This window comes from Miniopterus schreibersii (genome assembly GCF_964146895.1).
Source record: "Miniopterus schreibersii genome assembly, chromosome: 7".
In the NCBI taxonomy this organism is placed as follows: domain Eukaryota; kingdom Metazoa; phylum Chordata; class Mammalia; order Chiroptera; family Miniopteridae; genus Miniopterus; species Miniopterus schreibersii.
In genome coordinates, this window is record NC_138108.1 from 42,444,729 (window position 1) to 42,471,492 (window position 26,764).

General features: G+C 41.6%; 1 protein-coding gene across 1 annotated transcript; it reads right to left on the reverse strand.

Annotated features, from left to right (window-relative positions):
* Positions 1–1,262: 1,262 nt before the first annotated feature.
* CYBRD1 (cytochrome b reductase 1) lies at positions 1,263–26,563 on the reverse strand. The gene is made up of 4 exons (XM_081141891.1): positions 26,141–26,563; positions 13,239–13,447; positions 5,012–5,166; positions 1,263–4,436 (listed from the first exon to the last, which is right to left on the reverse strand). Exons 1-4 carry the CDS (start codon positions 26,325–26,327, stop codon positions 4,136–4,138), a joined length of 852 nt encoding a protein of 283 aa, XP_080998017.1. The 5' UTR covers positions 26,328–26,563; the 3' UTR covers positions 1,263–4,135.
* Positions 26,564–26,764: the final 201 nt, after the last annotated feature.

Consider the following 26,764-nt stretch of genomic DNA (forward strand, 5'->3'; position numbering starts at 1 on the left):
CTCACTACCTCATTCTGGAAGTATTTCCCAGTTCAAGTTCCTGGAAGTGAGAAAACCAAATTCTTCTGAAATCCTTGTTCCTCAATCTGAAATGAGATTGAAGGACACCTTCTTTCCATGCCAGGCCACCTCACCAGCTATGGGGGGGTGACATGCCCTCTCTCACCCTGTTCAGTCCACTGTGGCTGAGCTATGGGTGCTATGTAGTCAATATAACAGAGCCATCTCAGGGGGGCTTGGGCCGAGCAGGCACAGGTACAACTGCAAATAAAATGAAACGAAATGAGCTAATACATGTAAAATTACATGGTAATGTACTTGAGCCACATATTTATGAAGTGTCAAAAGTATCTGCCAATTAAGATCAACCTGAAATGAGATACAGTATCCCTGAGATTAACTATATAAATCAGTGACAAAATAGGATGTAACATAAAAATTCAGTTCACACACAATATTACAGCTCTATGGAATAATAGGGCATATATCACATTATTATTACATGAAATACCATTAACATTTCCCAGGAGACAAAAAGTAGGTGGAGGGGGAGAAAAAAAAAAAAAGACTAAGTGAGAGGTTAAATTAAGATTGGCTGAGTATCGGCCCTACCTAGATGCTAATGATTTTCCTTATTTGGGAAATAAAACCCCCAGCCATTTGTCCATTATTAATTATGCACTTTCTTGCCCGGCCGGGCGTGGCTCAGCGGTTGAGTGTCGACCTAGGATCCAGGCGATCAGGGTTCGATTCCTGGTCGGTGCACATCCCGGTCGGGGGCGTGCAGGAGGCGGCCCATCAATGACTCTCTCATCATTGATGTTTCCATCTCTCTCTCTCCCTCTCCTTGCCTCTCTCTGAAATCAATAAAGACATATTTAAAAAAAAAAAAAGATTTAAAAGAAAAAAAAAGTATGCACTTTCTCAAGGACGAGTAATGAGCAACACCGAGCTTGGTACTAACCAGCCCTTCCACCAGGTTCCTACTGGCGCCGGGGCCGCGCCCGCCGGGGTCCCTGCCCCTCTGCCGCCCGCCTAGGGTAAGGCCCCGCTCAGGTCCTGTACGAGGACACCACCGGCACTTGTGAAACAGTCTTCTAATGCTTCTAGCAATGCAGATGGCATGGTACGCAGAGTGCACTTTAAACAGAAATCTGGCAGCATTTTCAATAAAGAAACTTTAAAAATTTTTCCATGGGAAAGAAACTTTTAGAACAATGACTACACCCACTTAGCCTCCACAAAATGATAACGCAGACAAGTAGATTCCAAAATAACTTTTATTGCTATATAAAAAGGAGTCCAGAAAAAATAGATGCGTATTTTTTTCTACAAAATTTTAACATATTCAGGCTATTTAATATTTCCCCACAAAGGTGCTGAGCTAAAAAGACAAATACAAATGCAGAAATCTTTTCCAGGGACCTTATAGAGATAAAGAATAACAGTTTTCTTTCTTCTGGGCTTTCCTCTGCGTAGCTCTGAGACGTAGCAGTTACAGTTTTCTGTGGTAAATCTGAAAAAGGTCATGCCAAGGTAAAACGCGATCGTGGTGCAATGAAACCAGCCTAAAGCTCCGCTGCTTCCTTGAGCGTTTCGACTGGTCAACCGGTATCACGCTGGAACTTCCAGCTCACAAGACATCCTCTTGATTTTGTCCGTTAGAAAACAGAAACCGCTTGTCAGTGTCCCTTAGAAGGTGCGACTGCTTTCTTCGGCATTTGGTTGTGAGGCCTGACACGCTGTTTCTGCAGCGCCGCAGCTTGAATGAAACCACACGAGGGAAAAGCAAGTCGGCTGGAGGGTGGACGCGGTGTGACCCACGGAGCAGGGGAGGCTGTGCGCTTCTGATCACATTAAATCAAAACGTATATCCATTTGGGTTTCTCAATAAACCCTTTGAGGGAAAACGCTTTAGTCTTGATTTACGTGAGTGTGCAAATAAAACGTTCGCCCCCCTGAAATTAGATTATGGGGTAAGCCCAGCCAGGTGACCTCTGCGCATGATATAAGGTCAAATTCTTCGTGGAGATTTCAGGCACTGTTTTGGAATGGATACCTAAGGCTTTCTTCTCCCCTATTCTTTTTGCGGACTTTTTAACGAGATATTTTGGGGGCAGACACTTTAGGTAGGAAATATTAGCTTTTGAAAGATAAAGGTACAATTATCCTTAGAATAGAAAGCTCATTAAAAGACATCTCAAACAGAAAGTTTTTCTAGGTATATTTGGCTACGCCTTGTTTTCATAAAGGCGGAGAAAGAAAGGAAGAAAGATCCTATAATACCTGTAAGATTAACCTTACATTAGCCCATAAGAAAGATAAAATAGAGGGCTGAGATGAGGGGTGCTCAGATACGTTCAACAGAGCAGAATATTCTAGCACTAAACCCATAATTAATGTTTCACTAATAACCTCCTTCTTGGCCTATATAAAATGAAATGGCAGTTTCAATTTTTGAGGCTGTCACTGACCACCACCCCCCCCCAAACTCCTGGAATTCTGTGCCCCTCCATGTAATGAAATATCCATTTATCAAATCTTTGTATGTGCCAGGCACTGAGCTAGGCTCTAGCAGTCCTCCTGACACCATTACCAATTTTGGAAATAGAATTACGCAAGGAAACAATGTTTCGGAGAAGGGATTTTGAATGGGTATCCATGAAGCTTAAGGGATGTGATGGAATGTATTCAATATTCAATCTGTGGAAGTAATCACCAGTTGTCCTAAAAGGAAATCCACTAGGCACTGAAAAAAGTCAAGTGTATTTGGTGTTAAACTATAAGCTTCTTATCCACATTCAAATGCTCCAGTTTAACACTGCAGGGAAACCAAAAATCAACTCCAATATGAAAACTATCATTTCAGCATAGGCACTGCTCTAGGTTTTAATTTGTGTCAGTCCAGAGAGGTTACCATGAACAAAAGCTGTCACCTCTGAGTCTCAAATCACTACTGATTACACAAAGCTCAAGATATCCCCTAAAATTCCACCCAAATCTGGAAGGACCTGAGCCATTTCTCCCAGGAAGGGCAGACCATGAGATATCTCCTGTCTTCAAACCCAAAACTGTTCAGCAGCTAAGATTGTAAAAAACAAAAATCTTAATTGATCATCTTGAAAGCTACAGAAATTCTTGTCCAAACCCTTCTTTGTCATCAGGACACAATTTTAAGAACAGAGAGGCATCAAGGTTGGCCAGGGCTTGTTGGCAGTGGAAGGGTACCCTGATCTCTTTGCAGGCAGGGGGGCCCTTCTCTTTGGTTATCAGAAGAATCTGCCTTGGAAAACAAGAGCCAGAAGGTAAACATCAACCATTCCACTATACTCCAGTAATTGAAATTTGTTCAGGGGAGGGTCAAAGTAGATACAAATTAGTATAAAACAGAAAAAAATGCATAGTGAAGTGGTTAGACTCATGGACTGAGGAGCCAGACTGGCAGGTTTTGAATCTGTTCCATCACTTAGGATGTTGGGGGCAAATTACTAACTGTTCCAAGCTTCAGATCTCTCATCTGGAAAATGTAGATAATAATAGTCCCTACCTCACAAGGTTTGTCTGGGAATCGAATGAGCTAGTATCTCTAAAGTGCTTAGAATAGTGCTTGCCACACAGTAAGTGCCATGCAACTACTTTTTAAAAATAAAAACAGAAACTTGAGAAAAAGTGCTCTTTGAGGTTTTTGGAGCAGTTTATGCTGCTTAAGAATTCAGGCATAGTTTCATTCTAATTAGGTTTGGAATCCGGGTCATAAAATATACCAAACCCCAGGGAAGCCTTGGGACTAAGTTGAGTTTTAGAAAAACTTCCAGGGCTGCCAGTTTATCAGATTTCCCAAGCAACAGACACATTTTGAGCATATGTCCTCTGCAAGGCACAGGATGCTTTGGTCCTCAACAAGAAGTAACAGAACCACAGTTTATAGCCACTATCATTTACATTGATCATCTCCTTTCCAATTCAGATAAGTTCATAGGCCTCGATCAGTACAAGCTCTTTCAAGAAATCCTACTTGATGATTAAAACAAATATAAACTCTATGGAGCTCAATCATTTCATGGCTAAATAGGAGAAGCGAAACCGCAGGGCTGGGTTTTAAAAGCGAAGTTACATGGCTACACCTCTACAGCGTCTACATGGTGGACCTCTGACTGGCCTCGTCAAGCGCAACGTTTCTTTTCCTGGCTGCTGCTTCGCTGTTTAGCTCTGAATCTGATTTGTCCGTGTTGCCAAAGTTTACTGCCATGGAGCCTTCCACTCCTTCTGGAGCACCTCCGTTTGGCTGAAGAAGAATAGAATTTGGTTCTTTAGGACGTTTCCATTGTGGTCTGGTGACTATCCAAAAAATGAGGGCCCCAAACACCAGAATCAGAAGGCCGAGGGTATTTGTAAAAACACCTTCTGGTGGGAATGAACTGTAGGCAGGGTTTTTCCTACAAAAAGAGAGAGAGAGTCCAATTACAAACAGCGTGAGACAGCAACGTGCCAAACAGTTTTTAATTTCTCTGCTCAAAATGCACGCCGGTACAGCTTCAATGCCAGTTCCCTTAAAGCTTAATACTAAGGAGAAATGCATGCTATAATTCACTCAATGCGATAGTCGGATATTGTTAAAAAAATCATTAGTATAAAAATAGCATCTGGAGCACCTGTATCACTTAAAAGATGAAAAAAAGGGTGATACAAAAATGTACCTATACCAGAATTGCAATTAATAAAAACATGCACATCAAAAAGATTGTAAGGGCATGCATCATTTCAATATTTGTTTTAAGAGTAGTACAATTTGTTCGACTTTGGGGTCCTTCTTCAAGCATTTAGTAATGTTATATTGTATAATATATATGCAATGTTATATTGTATTTATATACAATGTTATATTGTATAATAAATGTTTTTAAGACTAGACATTTTAAAAATTTTGTTACACTTTATTACGTTTTTCCAATGAATACGTATTTGACATTTCATAGTTTAAGTATACAATTAGGAAAAGTATATAACTTACAGGGAAAATAGCAGTTTCTCAGTCACTCCCATAAGGGCTGTTGCAATCACTGTTCCAAAGATGAGAAGTCCAGAATAAACATGTACGGGCATGAGAAATCCTCGGAGAGAAAGCGGAGCCAAAGGAAGCAGAAAGACGAGAAAACCTAGGAGAAGCTAAACATCAAAAAGTACAAAGGTTATCATTTAATTTTAAGTTTTAACTACGGTAATTTAAAAATTGTTATTTTAAAAGCAATATGTGCAAAATGAGAAAACATTTCTTATAGAACCAAGGGCATAAAATGAAAAGTAAGTTTCCCCGATCCAGTTCCACTGCTCAAAAGTAACACCTATTATTACCTTCCAAAGCATCCTTCCAAAAATTTCTGTGCCTATAGAAACGAATGTGTGTGTGTGTCTATACATATTTGTTCTGCATCTTGTGTTTTTGGATATCTTTTCATATCAACACACAATTATCTAATTTATCCTTTGTAACGGCTAATATTCTGTTTTAAGGACGTAACATAATTGATTCGGTTCTTTATTTATGGATGTTCCAGTTTCCAGTTTTTTGCTATCATTACATTAACAAGGCTACAGTGAACATTCTGGTACTTAGTGTTTTTTTTAAAATCAAGTTTTTTAAGGTTACCAAGTAGGAAGGCAAAAAATTTTAAGCCACTAAAACTAAGTACAATAGGACACATTTCATCAGGTCAATCTAAAAAACTATGTGGAAAGAAGTCAACAATTTTGTTTTATGAGGAAGAAATGAGTTCTGCAGGAAAGTCGTCTTCATTTCCTTGCTGACTAAATCCCTAGTGGAATACTCCTCTGCGGAGAAGCCAGGAAGATTCCTACGTAAGCTGGAATCTTAACACCTTCCGCTTTATTTTGTTGACTCATGCCCCTTGCTGTGAAGTAGTCTCTTCTCAAGAAAATAGGGATAACTTTAGATGCGTTTAAAGGGACATTTTTTCCCTACCTATTTAGGATCCTACCTATTTAGGATCTACCACCCTAACAAAAAACGTGTGAGAAGAGAGGAGAATGGGGAGAAATAGCAACATCACTGCTCATCTTTCCAGATTGAGAGCAAAGGACTAATGGGGGGGGCAGAAGAATGGAGACAGAAGGGGTCTGAGGCCCCAAAACACATTTATAATCAGTGTAGAAGCAGTGATCATGAATGGAGAGCAGTCAAAAAATGTATCAGATGAGCTGGTTTGCATATTGTATTGTCCACTTACTGCCGAAGACGCCTGAATATATTAGAAATGTTTCAGGAGGTCCCCGTAGTGGTTCAGAATGTTGCTAATTCTCCTTCGGAGTCATCATTGACTTTCAGGTCACTAAATCCAGGTCACAGTTTCCAGACCTTATTTTCCGTGACTTCTCAGTAGCATCTGACACTCCTCAAACCTCTCCTCCCCCTTTAATGTTTCCTTTCTCACCCACCCATCTGCTCAAGCCTGCAAGTGATTCTCTCTCTGACCCCTTATATCACTGATTTTCCAAATCCCATTAATTCTACTCCCTAAATATCTTTAGAAACTACCCACTTTTCTCACTGCTGCTCTTACTCCTCCAAGACACTATCATTTCTCATCCAAACCTCTATAAACGCTGTCAAGTTAGTCTTCCTGCATTTACTCCTGTCCAGCCTCCAACTCCTCTTCTATGCCTACCCCAGGCAGCCTGACCCTCCTCTTCCTCAAGTAAAGTGAGCTTTTACCCACACACTATTCCACCCACCTAGAATACTCTTTCCCCTTTCACCACCAAGCTCATGACTTCAAGTCTTGGTCTGACTTCCTTCGTCCCCTCTGCCACATGAGAGCTCCCCCAGAACACTCCGTATACTCAGCGTCTACCAAATACTCAGTGACCTGCCGTCCCCTGTAAGCTTCGTGATGGCAGAGAGCATGGCTCTTTGGGCCCACGCTTGTCTTCTAAAACAATGTATCACCCACAGCCTAACAAGGTATCCACACATAGTAGGTAATTAACTGTTCAATACATGATTGGATTCATGAATAAAATTTCACTGACATGAAAGGCATGTTCTCAACCATGAAGGTGCCTATGGTCTAGAGCGGAAATGAAAAATGTCATCTTCAGGTCATAAAGGAGCCTCCCAAAGAATTACTTTTCTAATGACCTGCATCATTCCAGTACCGTAAGCCCAAGGCTGGGCCTTTCCATGTATTATTTGGCTTTGATTCTTATGAAGCTGTGAAGAATGTATCAGAACCCTTAATTTATAGGTGAGCAAACTAAGTCCAGAAAAGTTTAGTTACGTGCACAATGTCACCAGCTACAAACAGATGAACTCAATTCAAACAGGTCACCCTGGTTCCAAGTCCTGCATCATTAAACACCACCTGCCCTCTGGATCTGAGCAAGGAAGAAGCCAGGGGCCAGATTTCCACCTGCTAAATGACAGTCATGAAGTTGTGAAGTGACATTTCTGAGAAGCCTCATTCACATACAAAACAGCAGAAGATAAGAATCTGAATATTTCAGAGAGCAGAAGAAAACCTTAAGACAATTAAAAATGTATTTAATTCACCCAAGTTTAATATTGGAAAGTCTATGGATGCAATTAACTACATTAATAGATTAAAGAAAAACACATATTCATCTCAACTGGCACAGAAAATCATTCCATAAAATTCTACATCCATTCATGATTCAAAAGAAAAACAAAGCCTTTCACAAACTGCCTGAGGAAGAAAGGAGAAGCCTCTCTACTCAGTGGTAAACTACTGAAGTTTTCTCTTCAAAATAAGAACAAATCAAGGTTCTTATCTCTTTCTAGTGTGCACTTCTTGAATACTTCTATATAGTTCTATCTACTTCAATTCTTCTACACTCTTCAATCCTATACTGCTCAGAGGAAAAGATGTATGATAAAGCTGGCATTGCAGGTAAGTGGCAAGGACAGGGACAATTCAATAAACGGTGCTGGGGAAACAGCTCGCCCATGTGGAAAAAAACGAAGTTGGATCACAACATCACATCATACACTAAGTTAATTCCAGATGAATTAAGTACTTAATTATCAAAGACAAAACTTTAATACGCTTCATAGAAAAACATAAGAGAAATTAAGATTTTCATTAATATTATTGTGATGTAACCTTTTGGCCATCTGGGGACTTTTTTCTTAAGCCGATGGTTCTCAAACATTACTGTGCATCTGAATCACCAGGAGGGCCAGTGACAACACATTTTTCTGGGCCCCACCCCATAGTTTGTGACCCAGCTGGTCTGGACCGGTGCCTGAGAATCTGTTTTGACTTTGGGGTAGAGAAGGTTTTCATAAACAAGTCACCAAAACAAGACACACTAACATTAAAAGAAAACATGATGGATTTGTCTTATTAAAATTAGGAACTTATACAAAATACTAACAGAAGCGAAAAGTACAAGCTTCAAACTGGAAGATATATGTAGTGCCTACAAATGAAAAGGAATTTGACACAGAACTCCTACAAATCTTTAAGGAAAAAGAAGAGAAACTCATTTTTTTAAATGAACAAAAGACATGAACAGGTGTTTCTTAGAAGAGAAAAATAAGTAATCAGTGAAATAAACATTAAAACCACAAGAAGACATCATTTTATACCCAGTAGCTTGGCAGTAATGAAACTTTAGAAGAGGGTGCCTGTTGGTAAGGACGTGCCATGTGGGACTCTTACACACTGTGGCAGGAACATAATTGGGGTCAACCGCTTTGGAAAATAATTTAGTATTATTTTTTTTAGGCTGAGTCTATAATTCCACGCCTAAGCATACTTCCAGAGAAACCTCTGCATAAGAGAACTGGGAAATGTGTATCTGAATGTCCAATGCAGAATTGTTTGTAACTGAAAATAGCCCAAATGTCTAATAGCAGGAGGAGTAAGGAAATCTGTGGTGTTTATACAGTGGAACACAAAAGCAACAATGAATGCGCCAGAGGAAACAATGTAGTTGAATGAGTACAACCAAAAGAAAGGTTGCAGAAGGATTAAAACATAGTTGAGTTCAAGCACATATATTATGACACTTTTAAAAGTTAAAGCAAAACCAAACAATATGTTGTTTAGGGATTCACAGTATGTGATAAAATTATAAAGAAAAACAGAGAATGCGAACAAAAAACAAAACACAACACAACACTGCAGGAAAATGGTTACCTCCAGGGGCTGGGATAGGTGGAGAGATGTGTGATCGAGGTGGGTAGGGATTCTATGTTTCCTAAATTAGGTGGATGGTGGAATCACGGGAATTAATTTTATTATGATACATAACTTCAATATACATACAATAGTTTGTTATTTTAAAAAAGTGCCCCAGAGCCCTAGCTGGTTTGCAGGCTTGATCCCCGGCCCTGGTGGGTCGAGTGCAGGAGCCAACCAAGTGATGTTTCTGTTTCTCTCTCTCTCTCTCTCTCCCCCCCCCCTTCCATTCTCTCTGAAAAAGCAATGGAAAAAAATATCCTCGGGTGATGATTAAAAATATATATGTATTTTTAAAAAGTGACCCAGAAGCTAGATCTTACAAGTAGAAAAGAATTCTGCACTTGAAATGCGTTCTAATCCATAGGCATGCATGAGGCAGCGTGCAGACCTGTCCGCTCTTTTTGGCTGTGCTGTTTTCTGCTTGCCTCGCCCTGCCCTCCTTCCTTCATTTACTCAATCAACCTAGACACTGGCTTCATTTGGCGGGTGAAATTCGGATTTTACACATAGCGGCTAAACCAAAGCCAGCAGCACTAAGGGGAGAGGGTCTGATCTCGGCAATCTCTCCCATGCTCTTCACACTCTGTGACAGGTTTGTTTCTTGGGTGGCACTGAGAGGGGGTGCCAACTGAGCTCAGGAACTTGCACGAGTGATCTGCACACAGTTAGGCTTTGCGGTGAAAATGCACAGCCGCCGAGGCTCCGAGTGAGCTGCAAGCAGGCCACGGCCCTTGCTGGGGTGCAGCGGGGAGAACCTCCCGTAGAAGGAGAAACCACTTCCCTTTTTTACTCTGAACCTAAGAAATCTGATAGAAACACATCTCTATCAAAAACATATTTTTATGGCTCGTGTGTTTTTGCGACTGAGAATATGAAGGCAGGAGTCTTTGTAAATCATAATAAGGACAGAGCTTAGCTCCCATCAAAAGTGAAGAGAGCAAGCTTAGAACTGGTTTCTTCCCACTGGGAAAGGAAATGGTTTTCTCATTTAATTTCTTCCTGAGCACACCTGGGTGATCTGTTCTCTCACTTCTAAGGACGAGCAATGCAAATAGTTAAAAACAGCTTTTATGCAACAAAAAAATAAAGCTGGAATGTAGTCATTTTTTTCCAGCATAGGAAGGAACAGGAAACCATTCACCTGGCTCCTGAAAGGACAACCAGAAGCCACCGAGCCCTCCACGAGTGTTCACAACATGGTGAGGGGATGCCGTCTGCTTCATTTAGTTTAAAATTTTTTATATGATTTTTATGTAAGTTATGTGATTTACTTTTCTTTCAAACAAAAGGGCTACATGTTCAAATCAAACAAGATATAGTTTAAAAATTAATGATCCCGCCCAGCCGGGCGTGGCTCAGCGGTTGAGCGTCGACCTAGGATCCAGGCGATCGGGGTTCGATTCCCGGGCAGGGCACATGCCCGGGTTGCGGGCTGCAGCCGATCAATGACTCTCTCATCACTGATGTTTCTATCTCTCTCTCTCCCTCTCCCTTCCTCTCTCTGAAATCAATAAAGATATACTAAAAAAAGAAAAAGAAAAGAAATACTTAAAAAAAAAAAAAATTAATGACCCCCCAACCAATCCTACCCACCCCCACAATCATAGCAGTTTGGTGTGTGCTCCCACACCTTTCTGTGCGCATCCACACATACGCACTTTTTTCCGTTTTTCGGTCCTTTTTTCCCCAAAAAATGACATTTTCTATATACATTACTCTTCAGTATTTTTTTATGTGGAAGTATATGTCATGATTTCACTGTTGATCAGTAGATATAGCGCCATTCTTTGAAATAGCTGTATAATAACAGACAACATGGATTTACCACAAATTGCTTAACCACTCATTCCCTTATGTGCACATTTAGGTTGCTTCCCCTTTCCTATCTATACAAATAGCTACACTAAATACCCTCCTTAGAGTTCTTTATGTGACAGTATTTTATTTCTGCTCCCCCCCAATGTGCAATTGCTAGGTCAAAGAGTAAGCATATTTTTTAAAAAATATCAATAGATATCAACAAGCTATTGCCCTAAAATTTTGTAGCAATTCAGTTTCCCACCATCAAGTGTAAGACAGCACCTCAGTCTCACATCCGTGCCAGCAATGAACATTACTGTTTCCTGTTCTGTCAGTCTGCGGGAAAATAATTTTTTATTTCCATTTCCTTAACTTCTTTAGTGAGGTTGGGCATTTTATCATATACTTCTTGGTGATTTAAATTTATCTTCTTTAAACTGACTGCTCAAATCTTTTGTTTATTCTTCTATTAGGTTGCCTTTTTATTTTAATTTTTAGGAGTTTTGTCCATTAAATACACCAGCCCTTAACACATGATATGATTATTTCCATATCTCTTTGTGCAGTTTCTGTTGACTTTGATAACTTTTGTCATGCATAATTTTTTTAAACAATTTTATGTAGTCGAATTTTATGTCTTTCTTTTCCTTTATAGCTTCTGGATTTTTGGTCAAACTTATGGCCTCCCCCTACCTCATTTATATAGATTATATGGCTCTTAATTTTCTTTTTCTGTTTTCATTGGCTTTGGTTGTTTTATATTTAGACCTTTACCTGAAAATGTTTTGTCTAATGTCTGATGTACAGTCTTTAGTTTGTTTAATTTCATCTAAATTGATAGTCAATTGTGACGGTAACATTTACTAAATAAGCATTCTTTCCCCGTTAAACTGAAATATCATTGTGTCACAGAAAAAGTTCTCATACACACTTGGACTCTTTCTATTCTCTCTGTTCTTTCCATTAATGCATTTTGGTTTTTTCCTGTGTTAATAACTTGTTTTCAATAAAGCAGGTCTTCCTTCACTTCTTTTTCAAAATTTTCATGGTTTTCCTTGGATATTTGTCTTTCTGCATAAAGCTTAAGACTTCTGTTTGGGTTAAAAATTAAAGTAGTATTAAACATAAATATTAGTTGAAGAGGGAAAGATGTGTGGCAGAGCCTGAGAGCACTGAGGGAAAAGCAACCTTGAGGACGGGAGACCCGAGCTGGGCTCAGCCTCCACTTGGAGACGTTTCCCTTGTTCCTTCTTGACCAGGAAGATCATGGCTGATGCAGGGGCCTCTCTGTGCTTCCCTCCTGTCTGGCACCTTCCCACTCCCCAGTCCCTACCTCCGGGCACGGCAATGCAAACATAAATAATTAATAGTGTCATATAGATATCAACTTTAATTAACATTCAAAAAACCTTGAGCAGAAAAGTGACAAATAAATATCTGGTAAGAGGTCCTTTATTTTTGAGAGGTCATACATTCACATATTTTAAGATATGCCTTCTGATTTTATAACTTCATTCCAGTGAACTTCTATATCTACAGAAAACTGAAGTTCACAATGATGTCCCAAATAAGGGAGTTGGATATATACTGCACTAACTAAAGAAGGGAAATACATCAACATAGTTTACAAAGATTATTCAACAAAGTGTAAAGACTTCTAAAACTTACCTTTACTTTAGGGACCTAAAATAGCCAAATCCCTATCACACTCTATTAACTTATGTTTAAATTCATTGCTATCAAAAGTATGTGTTTTTAGTAAGTGAAAACAGAGGAAAAATAAAATAAACACTGAGTCTTCAAAATCTAACAGAGAAACAAAGAGATATAACTTCCATCATTTCACTCATAAAGTTAAACCCAGAAAACAGCAGTGACAGGATGTGGAAAAGAAATCTATGGCCCTTGTCTATGCCAGTTTATTCAGCCTGTGAAACTTGAAGTCCCAACAGTAGCAGATGTTATCAGATGGCTATCTCCCTACATACATATGTGTGCCCGTATTTAGAATCTCACATTCAAGCTCACAGGCTGTGAATTCTGCAGTTCCTGAGCCCCCTCAGGAGAAAATACTTATACGGAAAACAAGTGGAACAAGGACTGGTGGGAATGAGAAGACGATTTCCAACAAAATATTTATGTATAGAAAACATCCACAGGATCTGAATTGTTTTACTTTTTATATCTTCTTTATAAATATACTGAGACACTAACCTGTAACAAGTAGAATATGACGACGCTCAGCCCAATCCAGCTGTGCAGACTGTACATGTTGGGGATGTTCAGGGTATTGTGGAAATCAAAAACAGCCACCAGAGAAATAATTGCAAGAATGGCTGCAACGGCATTTAAGCCAGCGTGGATGGATTTCATCAGGAGCTTGCTGCATTTCCAGGTCCACGGCAGTCTGTACACAATGATGGCTACAGAGGGACAAAAGGGGACAGAATGTGGTTTGGGTTTTGTTTGATTTTTAATTGACACAAGATAAACAGTTGGACACATTGAACACCCCCTTCCACGAAACCCCTTTCTCTTGGCTTCTGCTTCCCCCTCTCCCCGCCTCTCAATGGTTCTTTCTTGGGCTCTTTTGCTGGCTGGCATCTTCTTTACTCCCAACTTGTGAACAAACTCTGGTGCTCCCCAGGCTCAGTCCCAGGACCTTCCTCCCGCTGCACTCTCCGTGGGTGATCTCATTCACTCACTAAAATGCTACCTGCATGGCAGGGTCTCCAGGATTTTCATCTCCAGCCCAGAACTTTCTCCCGAACTCCAGAACTACATCCTCCAATGGCTTCGTGACACCCATATAGATGCCTCCCACACATCCACATGTGGATGCCTCACACATCCACAACTGAAGTCTCAACCTTACGGCCTGGTTTCTCTATAGAGATGTTTTGGTTTGATAAGAAAAAGGCAGACTAAGGATTAGAACAATATGCAAAAAGATTTAAATAGACAAAAGAGTATAACCAAGTGGCTAATGAACATAAGAAAGATATAAACTTCATTATTCAACAGAGAAATGCAAATTAAAATCAATTTAGAATACCTCTACCACATATCTGAACAGCTAAACACGAAACATACTGAGTATTACAGAAAATGTGAGGCAATCAAAACTCGCATATTGTGCGATGGGCGTTTAAATGAGAACACACACTTTGGAAAATCAGCAGTATCTACTTCAGCTAAATGTATGCATACCTTAGAATCCAGCAAGTCCACTCCTGCTAGACACCCCAAAGAAATATGGTCACCAAGAGACATGTACTAGAATATTATTGGTAGCACTATTTGTAATGATCCAAACCTGGAAACTCCCCAAATGTCCATCATCAATAGAATGAATAAATAAATTGTGATACATTTATTCACACCATGGAATAATATAATACAGCAAAGAGAATAAATGATTTATAACTAGAACTTCACCCAGCCATAAGGATCAACCTATAATATCAATCCCAAGAAATAACACTTGAAAAAGTATATATCCTATGATTCAATTCATATGAAGTATAAAAACAGGAAAAACTCATCTCTGCAATAGTGGCTGCCCTTGTGAGGAATTGGTATAGCAAATGGAAGGGAATGCAGAAGGGATCTGCTAATATTCTCTCTTTCAGTCTGGGTGCTGGTTATATACCTAGATTCATCGAGCTACACATTTATATGCATGTGGATTAAACTTCAACAAAAACTATTTTTAAAACGAGTTGTGTTTTTTTAAGTGCCCTGGTTTAAGCAATGGATTACATGGCCACCCGAACCAGTTTGTGACTACTTTTTGTGCTGAAGATAATATCCTGACTCTACCCACCCTCACCCCACCCCTCCAGCCCATATGAGAGAAAATTTAGATATCTGGAAATGTATGGCAGATTGAAAAAAGTTTAAAGACTGCTTCCTTGGAAGATGGATTCCACTATATCAGCAGTGTATCATGTATATCCCTTAATTCCAGCAAAAAATAAATAAATAAAAGCCTCTTCCCACCAAAGACATTTATAATTTAAATACATGAAACTTCATAAGATCATAAAAATGTAAGGGATTATGCAGACCATTTTCAGACAGAAACGTGTCTAAACCCACAAAGACAGAAGTGAAATCAACCTCTTTAACGTTTTCAGCACAAGATGTCAATCTTCCTAGTTGTTGGTTCCAATCCAGCACTTGACAGCCCTCACTGTTAGGACAGTATTCCTTTGATCTCATCTGAATGCTGAAGGATTGCTACTTGCTAATTTTAGTGCATAGGTGGGTATCTTATAAATGTTGATCGAGTATATTTCCTTGATGGCATGGAGACTTTTGGATAATCATTTCTATGTTCAGTGAATCTTTTCCAACCACTTAATGAAACAGCTTAAAGAGTATAATTTTAAAAGCTGGTTCAAGGCCCCTTCTCATCCCTAATTCATCCTTTCTGAGGGCAGGAAACTACGTTTTGCTGTTTCTCATATCCCCAGAGCCTAGGACAGCTCTGGGCTCAAAGTATGTAATTCTGTAAGTATCTTTTTACCCTTATTTTGAGATAATTTTAGATTCAAATGAAGTTGTAAGAAATAATACAAAGATCCCATGCACTCTACACCTAGTTTCTCCCAGTGGTAACATTTTACATAACTATGGCACAGTGTCACCACCAGGAAACTGATAACAATATAATCCACTGAACTCGTTCCATTTCACTAGTTTTATTTATGTGTGTGTGTGACCCTTACTATTTTTTTAAATGAATAAATGTAAAGCGCTTTCTGAAGACTGATCAAAGTCTATACATAGAAGTGATGGTTACTCAAACACTGTGCTTTCCCTTCCTCATGCTTTTTCTCCCCGGATGACTCAGCGGCACATGCAATACGATTCTCTAGATTTCAGGGAAAGTAAATGCCTCTCTATCCAATGACTGAGTGACCTTTTATTCACACAGTGGAGCCTTTTGCAATCTGTGTGATCAGGCAAAAAATGTGCAATATACGAAGATCTAATAACACGTCTCCCCGCGTTCTGGTTTTACCTCTTTTATTACACACACACACACGCCTGCACACAGCTGAACCCTAGCTAGGTAGCAGGCACCGTGCTAAGTGCTTCACATGTTTACATTTTAATTCTCACTTCGACTCTGTGAGGAAGGTATGATTATGCAAAGGAGGAAGGTGAGGTACAGAAAGGTTCAGAAGCCTGCTCTATCTCAATTAGTGTTTTAAAATTAATATCGTCGTCATCATCTTCATTTCATTTAAGCTCCATCCCCAGGGGAAGGAATCTTAGATGAGGGAGCTTGAAAATCTGGTAGATAATACTCAGGATGTGTTTGCTTGGAAAGCAAGTTATGAAGAGTAAATCGCAATAGCTTTCTCCCTGATCTGAATCATATTAGATCGAAAATTTCCAAAATCAAAAATAATCTCTGATGTTAGAGTCAGGAGTGATCATCATGACTGAGAGGCGTTACAGGGTTACTGGGGGGATTCTGGTGCGCCTGAAATGTTTCACGATCTGGGTTCATGAGTGTGCTCATGTTGTAAAAAGACATCGCTTATGATTTAAGCACTTTTCTGCATGTATGTAGTTCTTCAATAAAAAGTTTATCTAAAGAAAAAGTTATCAAAAACGTCCAAGACAACCGTGTTCCCAGGGAACACTTTTTAACTCTTCTTGATCCTACGGGCATCAGAGAGAAATGTGTCAAATATTCCATAAAACTGAGATTTACCCCCATTGAGTATCAGAAACTGATTTTTAAACCTTTTGTTTACTCAAGTGTTTTCAAATTCATTGCACACTAGCTTTCCCTCCCCAGCAGCAGCATGAATGGAGCATAAGTTCACCTTTTATTTGTGATTCAGAGTGATCAATAAGACATACTATCCTATTACTGTAAGAGTCAGCTCTTGGGGGCTTCTGCAGGAGGAGAGGTGCCTGCCTCTGATCCAAATGGGCCCAGCCCATTATGGGTTTGTAGCCCCTGGATCTAGTTTAGAGTTTTTCTCTTTCTTCTTTTAGTTTCTGGCTCAGGCTACGGTGCATGCCTCCAAACTCTTCCCTCCGTCCTTTTATCTTTTATTCCTACCAGCTCTAAGTTCTTGCTTATAAATTTTTATGTTGGCAAAAATCTTTACACATTTATTCAGTTTGGGTGGTGAGCACCTAGCGATCTGTTTATTATTTTCTGAATGACTGAAAGAATTCATAATAGTTCTAAAGTTAAAACAACACTTTTATAAGCTTGCAAACCCATAGCAAACTAGTCTCAACGACTACATAAGGCAGCTTGTGGGAATCTGAGGGGCTCTCAGAATTCTCAGCCTCTATCCTGGCTGCAGGGAAGCTCTGCTGGATAGTGGAACTTGCTTTAAAATGTTCTCTGAATAAATGAAGGATAATTGCAAAATATTGCATTTGGATGAGGTGTTTGCATGCTTTAAAAATGTATAAATAACCAAAATGTGGTGGACTTCAGGAGAAAAGGGCAACTGTAACAAATCAGACCACATTCTCCAACAAGAAGCTCTTCTCAACACTTAGAGTACCTGCCTGGAGAGCAGAACTTAAATATTTCTTGCTCCTTTGGCTTGGCACTTACCTAGACACCATTCCTGAGGTTCAGTGAGAAGGAAGAAAAAGGTCTCATAAGCCCATGAGTAGGGAAAAGCTATCAAACAGCTACTTGTGACTGAAACAAGAGTTTTCTGTTAGAGATCTTACTTGGAAAGACCACTTTTTCCCCCAAAATGAAGGGAAACAGGAATGCACTCATCCAGATGCTCGACTTACTTTGGGCTCCATCTCAGCAACGCCATCGTCACGTTGAAAATATCGTAATGCATTTAATCCATCTAACCTACCAAACATCATAGCTTAGCCTAGCCTACCTTAAACGTGCTCAGGACACTTACATTAGCCTTCAGCTGGGCAAAATCATCTAACACAAAGCTTGTTTTACGATAAAGTGTTGACTATCTCATGTAATTTATTATGCGAATCACCTTCACGTCATCATAAAGTGAAGTGATCCTAAGTCAGATCACCACAAGCCGGGGACCATCTGTATATGTGAGAAACACATTTACAACCTTTTTACAAGAACAATTACTGGTAGTGGGGCATTCTATTGTGATAAATTTTGAAAAAAAAATGAAGGAAGAAAATAAAAAGGAAATCAATACTTGCGTATAATTAGTCTTTGGACCATGAAGAGGAAAATACAGCAACTTGAATTCGAATTTAATTATTAAAACATTTCTCAGCTCCTAGCTGCGTAATTAACTCAGGAACCTGTGAAAATATATATTCTCTAAGATGCAGTCCCTGGTTTGACATCAGCTTTCAACCCACATGCCATCCCGAAACCATCTATATGTACTACAAGTTTGTCTTACAGCAGGCAATGCCGACTTAGTGTTTGTCCAAGTGAATGTGGGGAGAGGGCTGCTTGGAGGGAGATACGTATCCCAAAGCATAGATAACAATTTAACTCTAGTTTTTTTATGTTTAAGTCTTGTGATTCATGAAGGCAGGAGCAGATCTATCTTGGTCACCATCGTATTCCAGCATTTAGCACTGAGCCTGGCACATAGTAGGAATTCAGTGTGTGCTGAATAAAGAAATCTAAATAAAACACACTAATTCATTCAGGATTCTCCAGCAAATCAGTAGAGTCTCTTTTACAATGCAACAGTAAAAAATCTCAAGACAATTTGTACTTCTGACCCAAGTGTGAGCTCATATAAGACCGAATGGCCCTTTCAAATAAGTAATAAGTATTCTGCGCTTATACCCACCTAACAGCTTTAGGTAAGCACTACGTGAACCCAAAAATAAAATAAGAGCACGTTGTTGAGTTTTGAGTACACTGGAATTTTTAAACATTTATAAATACTGCTTAAATATGGGATGCCCATTACTTTCCTTAGCTCTTTGAATAAAGTATTATTTTGCTTTCCTTGGTAGGATGGTCAGAGCAGGATTTTCAAGCTTTATAACTCATTTCCCTGTGCACCCAAGAGTCTACCAGACTTTATCCAAAGGACCTCAAGTTTAAATGTAAAGCAGAGAACCGTCTTTAAATAAACTTCTTGTAAAGATTCCTGCAGTGCCTATCAAAGAGAACCTGAGCTTTGAAACATGCTTATGCGCTCAAACTGCCTCACAGCATGAATGTCATGAAAACGAAAACCTTTGGAGAATCAAAGTGAAGGAAGTGATTTGGAAGATTTATTTTAGCATCTTAACACTAGAAGCATCTCTTTGAAGGGACTGAACTCCTCACAAAGTTGACTGGTTGGTACCGAATAGTGTATAAAAAAGAGAAACATTCAATTAATTAGCGGGACATTTACAAATATCCACAAATTTTGTGTTTTCAGAAACATCAGCTATATTTTGTGTATTATATCAAAATATTATGATAGATCAGAAATAGCACTGGCTCTGATATCACCTGGTGTCTGACCCTGGCCAGGCATTTGATCTCTAAAATTAGGAGTTGGACCTAAAGTCCCAGTCAGCTCTAAATATGGAAGGCTCAGGGTTTCAAAAGAAAACAAAAACTTGGATCTAACAAACTCAAATGGGAACAGCTTATAGACAGAGTTACAGTGTCTAGCATACAGTAAGGTGCTACACGCCCAAGTCACTTCATCTGTTCACTTTATAGGCTGTCCTTGTAGGTATGACCTTTGGTTTAAAGGACTGGCCAAACTTTCATTAACTTAGTAAATATTTATTGAATGCATATTAGTGATATGTAATGTTCTGCACACCATAAATACAGCAGACAAAGGGCTTCCCCTCAGGGATCTTATATTCTAGTAGGAGATAGACAGTAAGTGAATAAATAATCTAACAAGTCAGTGGTGAGAATCTGGAGAGTACTATATTTTGAATTTGGAGTCTATATGATTTTCTGATGTGTTAGGTGAGAATTATGGAAGAGGGAGAAGAATCGAAGGTGACTGCATAGCTTTGTCATGAACATCTAGATTCTAGAGTTTCAACCATTTTCATCTTATAGCACACATAAGCTAGTTACTAAAATTCCGTGGCATACCCAAAAACTATGTTGTATTTTTTTGTCAATCTGACAAAAAATGGGTATAATTTTGATTGATTTACAAAAAGGTACTAATAATCGTAATTACCCACCCTTCTCGCTCCAAAGTCACTTCTTAAAAAATCGGGTGCCTATACTTGTATATAAGGATTTCTAGCACCAAGAATTAACCAGTCAGACACAACCTTATTATACAACATGACCGATAAGATGCAACTCTATTATATGACCTATATATTTATGGTTCAAGACAGGGCATTCACACGGATGGCTATTGTTGTGTTAGCTGTGTCATTTCTTTATTTGACAATCTAAAGGAAGAGAGGTTAGTGCCCCTGACTAAACAGTAAGGTATTGCATGTTTTAAAAATTCTTGTGGCACACATGTTGAAAATCGCTGCTCTAGAAGAATGAAGTCGCCCTTTACTGAGGTGAGGAAGCCGCAGGGGTGGTTTTGGGGATATGCGGAAGATTGAGAGTTCAGGTTTGGGCATGTCTATTTGTCATCCAAGTGGAGAGTTTGAATAAACAGATGAATATTTGGGCCTAGAGTTCAGGGGAGAAGTCCAGGCTGAAGATAAACATATCTGTAGGTTCAGTGAATAGATGGTGTTTAATTAAAGCCACAAGACTGGATGAGATCACCACGAGAATGGGTGTGTCAAGAAGTGGTCAGAAGACTGAGCCTTGGACACTCCAACCTTGAGTGATCAGGAAGATGGGGAGGAACCACCCAAAGACACTGAAAGGAGTGGCCAGTGGGGAGAAAGTGGTGTCCTGGAAGTCAAGTGAAGAAAATGTCCCAAGGAGGAGTAAGGGGTCAGTTATGCCAAATGCTGCCTTCTGGTCAAGCAAGACTAGGACTGAGACCTGACCACTGGAATTAGCAATATGGAGGCCATTGGTTACTATGCTAAGAGCAATTTGGGGGGAGCAGTAGAGTGAACCCCTGACTAGAGTGGGTGTGAGGGAGAACAGGAGGAGAGGAATTAGAGACCGCAGATACTGACAAAAAATTCTGTGGTGAGGCAAGCAGAGCACTGAGGGAGTAGCTGAAGGGGAATATGTGGTCACGAGTGTGGTCGTTTTTAAAATGATAGAAATTATAACACGTTGGAAATAATCCACTGCAGGAGAAACTTGATGCAGAAGGAAAAGGGGGAGAATTGATGAAGTAATGTCTTTCGGTAGACAGAGGAGGCACCGATTGTAATTCGGCAATAACATTATAAACTTGAGGCCTTTAAAATAAAGATGCACATGTGGTGTAATACGAAGCCCATTCTTTTGTGAGGTTGGCGAACCCAGTGCTTCCAAACTGGCTCACCAGGAGAATCACTGAGGGGAAGAGAGGGCACTTTTACTCTAGATGCTACTATTATCATCACACATGAGTGGCTGTAAAGTCACATTTTGTTACTAACAATTTAATGACGGTACAGAAATCATCACTCATGCCTTCAACAACTAATTATTGGCCTACTAAGTACCAGTTCTAGGTGTCATTCCAGGTGCTGGGGATACAACAGTGAACAAAATAATCATGTCTGAAATATTTTTATTAGTTATGCTATAAAGAGATCTGCATACATTTATTTATAACAAAAAACTGTGTTTTGGGTTGCCTTGAATTGTCTCTTTCTACTTTGTGAAAACCCTTGTTTCCCTAATATTGAAAGGTTTTATCATCAGCTGTGTCCCCAAAGCTAGTTTTGAAGTATTTGGGGTACTTTCTCCATTACCTTCTTTGCCAGGTTTTACCCAAGAGCCCTTTCAAATATATTTAACTGGTCTTGAAACTTGGTCACTTTTTGATGCATTAAAAGAATATCCCAACTGCCTTTTAAGTACTACTGTTAATTTCTTTTTGTTAGCCTCTTAAATGCTACTTAACTGCAGCTCCATTCTCTCACAAAATCAACTTGATCCCATTACACTATTCAATTTCCCCTCCTTCAGTTTACACAGTAAAAGGAGTTCTACAAGTGGAAAAGTAAGGCGTATAGAATTGCTGAGCCTTCTTTTTGCTAAACTTATAAACTCAAGTTTTCTTCGTTTTAATGAAGAACACATTCCACCTGTTGAACCTTTTAAAAGGTCAGCTGGCACTCTGAGAGCATTTGTTTGTTTCGGTCCTCTGCGGCCTTTCCAAGGCCCGTTTCTCTGATTTCCTGGCAGCGTACCTATTTCATGGGAAACATTCCGCTCAGAGAAGCACAAAGCCTCTTCTAAAGTTCCCTTTGGAGCCCTTCCTCATTCATGTTCCCTAGTTTCCTACTAGTTTAAATTTTTATTTTTATTTTAGATACTCTATAGCCTGTTGTACTGTATTTTAGAATACAAATATTTTCCAAAATGTACAGAGAGGGGGGGGGGGGAGACATTTATTTTGTAACTCTAGGTAAGCCTTACTTCTTAAAGGTGTTTCAAAGGACTCGCACTTGTCCTCACATAGTTTCAAATACTGTTTACTGTTTGTATACTGCATTTGTAAAGCATTTTATGCTTAGAGTAATAACTATGTATGTCAGCCCTCCCTTCCTCATCTCTAAATATCTGTGTATCACAGAGCTCCTTTACATCAGGTCCATTATTAGAGAGCTAAAGTATTTTTATATTTTTTTAAATTGATTTTTAGAGAGAAGAAGGGAAATAAGGGTTTTCACAAAGTATAAATTGTGAGTAACAAAATGAAACTTTACAGTCACTTACCTGTGATGATAACAGTAGCATCTAAGGTAAAAGTGCCCTCTCTTCCCCTCAGGGATTCCCTGTTGAGCCAGTTTGGAAGCACTGGTTTAGCCAGCCTCACAAAAGAATGGGCATCATATTACATCACATATGCAGAGCCTAAAAATTTTCTCCCTGAAGCAATGCCACATAGGAAGAAAGTCTGTTATAACGCGGCTAGTCTGTAACATGGGTTTCCGTCCTGGCATATAAAGTCAGCTCTTGATTCCCAGCCCCGCCGTGGGAGCCGTCCTACTGTTGGATGTGAGGAGGTGAAGGTAAGCCAAGATTTCTGAGAGCACATACATGTGCCTCTCTGTATGAAAAAGTTTATGTTCATGTCCATTAAGTGTATTATGTGGTTAAATGCTTTGCAAATCTGGAATCTAAATAGTAAACAGGCTGGGTAATGTCGATGGGACAAACATTGCAAAACCAATCCAAATACAGGAACTAGGCTTCAAGAGAACAAGTTTTGCACAAAAGCAGCAGATGAAAATTTCCAAAACACCCACTTACACATTTTTGCCCCAAAGTGAGTATAAACAGATTAAGAAATTCCATATTTTAGGGAACTAGAAATCCTTTTAGGGAAATTGTAATGAACTCTAATATGAATGAAGAGTTTCAAAGTGTATTTTATTTTTATTTATTTATTTTAATCCTCACCTGAGAATATTTTTTCCATTGCTTTTCAGAGAGAGTGGAAGAGAGGGAGAGGGAGAGAGAAACATTGATGTGAGAGAGACACATCGATTGGTTGCCTCCTGCACATACCCTGACCAGGGCGGTGGATCGAGCCTGCAACTGAGGTATGTGCCCTTGACTGGAATCAAACCTGGGGCCCCTCAGTCCGCGGGCTGATGCTCTAACCACTGAGCAAAACCAGCCAGGGCTCAAAGTGTATCTTAGATGAATCCTTTTGATTAGCTAAAAAAATATATTTTGCAGAAAATAAGCATATTCCCATAAAAGCAGAGAAATCAACCTTGAAAATAAAAACACAGAGAACACACTACTTCCACGGGTAAGTTACTTAACTGCTCTGTGCCTCAGTCTACTCATATCTATATATGAAATAATGCACTTAGCAGGCACACAGAAAGCACTCGATAAATGGAAACTTGTTTTTGACTTTGTCTCTTCTTTGGTAATTCAGGATACAATTAATACCAATTATGAGGAGAGGATATTCCACAACCTCTGGGAAGTTTCTTGGTATTAGGAGCTGCTCTGAAGATTTGCCCGGAAGAGATGCAGAAACTGTTCCTACTACTTGGAGCAAACAGAGGTGTTGACAGCTCTGGTCAAACTTAAGGGCTCCACCGTGAAGGAAAGACTGCTTCTGATGACAGCGACTTTGGAACTTGAGTACGTGTTTCTCATTTTAGTTTAATGAGAAATAACTGGGATGTATGCAATGAAATAGCTCACACCCCAGTGCCAATCTCACACCAGGGAAGCGTGCCGACCACGGCTAGGTCATTAGTAATGATGGTGCTTCATCTCAGGGTGCAGGAATGCCCGCCACACCTGCCCAAGGCTGCAGCATGAGCTTTAAACAAAAATCTTTTCTGTAGGAATGAGGTGGGCTCTTTTTTGTTTGCTTGTTAGTGGAAAGTTAAATGTTGATGAAGAAAACGCAGCCTGCTTCCAAGAAAAGGGCACCTGGCTCCAAACCCTTTCCACTGTTCCTCGCCCCAGCCCACCACATTCTATGTTTTTCTAAATACTTTCTCTGCCAAGGCCTTGCCTTGGTGTTTGGAAAGTGGTTTCGAATAAATGGCACTTGCACCACTAGCTAGAGGTTCCTCCTGCCAAACAAGGCAGAAGGAAACTGTCAGGACTCCTGAGAGTGCCACACTATAAACTGCCATCTGTTGTTGGTTGCCGGGAGAGGGTGGGTAGGGGCAGGGGGTAGATAGGAGAAATGGGTGAAGGGGGTAAAAAAATACAAACTTCCGGCTATAAAATAAACAAGTCCTGGGGTGTAACGTACAGCATGGTGACTACAGTTAATGATAATGTATCTGTATTTGGAAGTTGCTAAAAGCAGATCTTAAAAGTTCTCACCACAAGAAAAAAAAATTATAACTATGTGTGATAATGGATAACTAGACTTACTGAGGTGATCGTTTTGCTATATGTGCGTATATCGAATCATTATGCTTTGCGCCTAAAACTAATACAATGTTACAGGCCAGTTATCCGTCCAGAAAGTAAAGAAATGGCTTAGACTGCGCCCTCCCTCCCTCGGCTCCAGCAGCGTCCAGGAGCGCGCGGCCCCGAGCTGGCTCGGCGCGGGCCGGACTCCAGCGCCGCAGGCCTCGGGGGCATCCTGGGCAGAAGCCGAGCTGCCCCGGCCCCGCGGGCATCTCCCGCCGCGTTACTGGTCCGCGCCCAACAGGAAGCCCCGAAGGGGAACTTTGCCATCTGCAGCCTCTTAAAAAAGTTGGACTCAAGACTGAGCAGTGCCCGCAGGGCCCGAAAACACCCGTTGGAGTCCTGGCGGCTTCCAGGGCTCCCCCGAGTTTAACACTCGAAGAGCGGACGCTGCACTCGCCCCGGCTCCAGCGGACCAGCGCCCTCCCTCAGGGCTCAGCCTGGTACCAGAGGCTGATTCTCGCGCCTCCACTCCCCTATTGCCTCGCTCTCCTAATCTGCAGCCCGGAGGCAAGTTCAGCACAGTCCTCGCCTAAAGAGCCACCTCGCGCCCCTGACAGCGCAGGTTCGGTCCACAGGGAGCGAGTTTCCCCGGGTGTGGCCTGCCCGGGCCAGACCCCACGGCGTCCAGGCGCCTCTCCTCCGCTCCCGTTTCTGGTGTCGCTGGGGCGTCTCAAGTGCATCCCAGCCACTCCTTGCAAAGAGTTAACCAAGCGCGGCCGGCGCGCCAGGGCCAGGGCCAGGGCCAGGGCCAGGGCCAGGGCCAGGGCCAGGGCAACTCCAGCTCCAGCTCCAGCTCCAGCTCCGCCAGGCGCCGCTGCGCCCAGCCCGCCCCCGAAACGCGCCTCGCAGGGAATCCTCCGCCCCGCGCGCCCCGCGCCGGCGCCGCCCCTCCCGTGATCGCCCACCTCGGCCGCCGTCCCGGCTCTGCGCGTCGGGGTCCCCCACCGAGGCCCCCGGGCGGGGCCGATGCCCACTCACCTCCCCCCCCTCGCAGCTCCGGGGAGCGCTCCGCAGCCCCCTCTCCACCCCTGCGCTCCCTGCCGCCTCCCTCGCCTCCCAGCGCGCTCACGTCGGCCCCGCTCGGGTGGGACTCGGTCGGGGGTCCCCGGCCCGCCCCCCTTCCCGCTGCCTCCCAGGAGGTGCCCAGTACCGATGCCCTGGATGAAGATGAAGCCAGTGACCACCAGCACCGGATGCCAGTTAAACTCGGACGCCTTCCCGTCCCAGCTGAGCCCCTCGCGGTAGTGCAGGACCCAGACGAGGGTGAAGATCACGGACAGGAAGCCGACCAGCAGCGCCGACACCAGCAGCGCCAGGAAGCCCCGGTAGCCGTCCATGGCCCTCAGAGTCCCATGCCCCGCGCCGCGGCAGCTGCGGGAGCTCGGAGAGGCGGCGGCCGCCCCTGGGTTCTGGCCCCGGGGCGCGCCGCGGGCGCACTTCTAGGCGCAGTCTCCGCCCGGGAGGAGGGGCTTTCTCGACGGCCTGCGGAGGTTGTGGGGCCTCCGCCGGGTGGGTAGCAGGCCCGGCTCCGAAACCAGCCCTTCCTCGGGGATCCCCTGGCGGCCGAGAGCTCGCGCGAGTCCATACCCACCGCTTTCTTTTAACTCTTCCCGCGTCTCTTCCTAATTTGTGGGAGGCTGAATAAGGCAGTGGTGCCCACTCCTGGTTAACAGACAAGGAGGATCCGTTGGGCGGGGTTGGGTATGTGATCTTGGTGAATGAAGCCTTCTGAGCTGAGCCCAGGTCTTAGAGGGCTGGCCGGCTTGATGCCAAG

Excerpts from the sequence above, each read along its gene's own strand:
- CYBRD1 (XM_081141891.1), bottom strand. The coding sequence starts at position 26,327 with ATGGACGGCTACCGGGGCTTCCTGGCGCTGCTGGTGTCGGCGCTGCTG. Across the intron at positions 13,448-26,140 it reads CATCTTCATCCAGGGCATCG|CCATCATTGTGTACAGACTG; the intron begins GTACTGGGCACC and ends GTCCCTCTGTAG. Across the intron at positions 5,167-13,238 it reads TCATATTCTACTTGTTACAG|CTTCTCCTAGGTTTTCTCGT; the intron begins GTTAGTGTCTCA and ends TTTGATGTTTAG.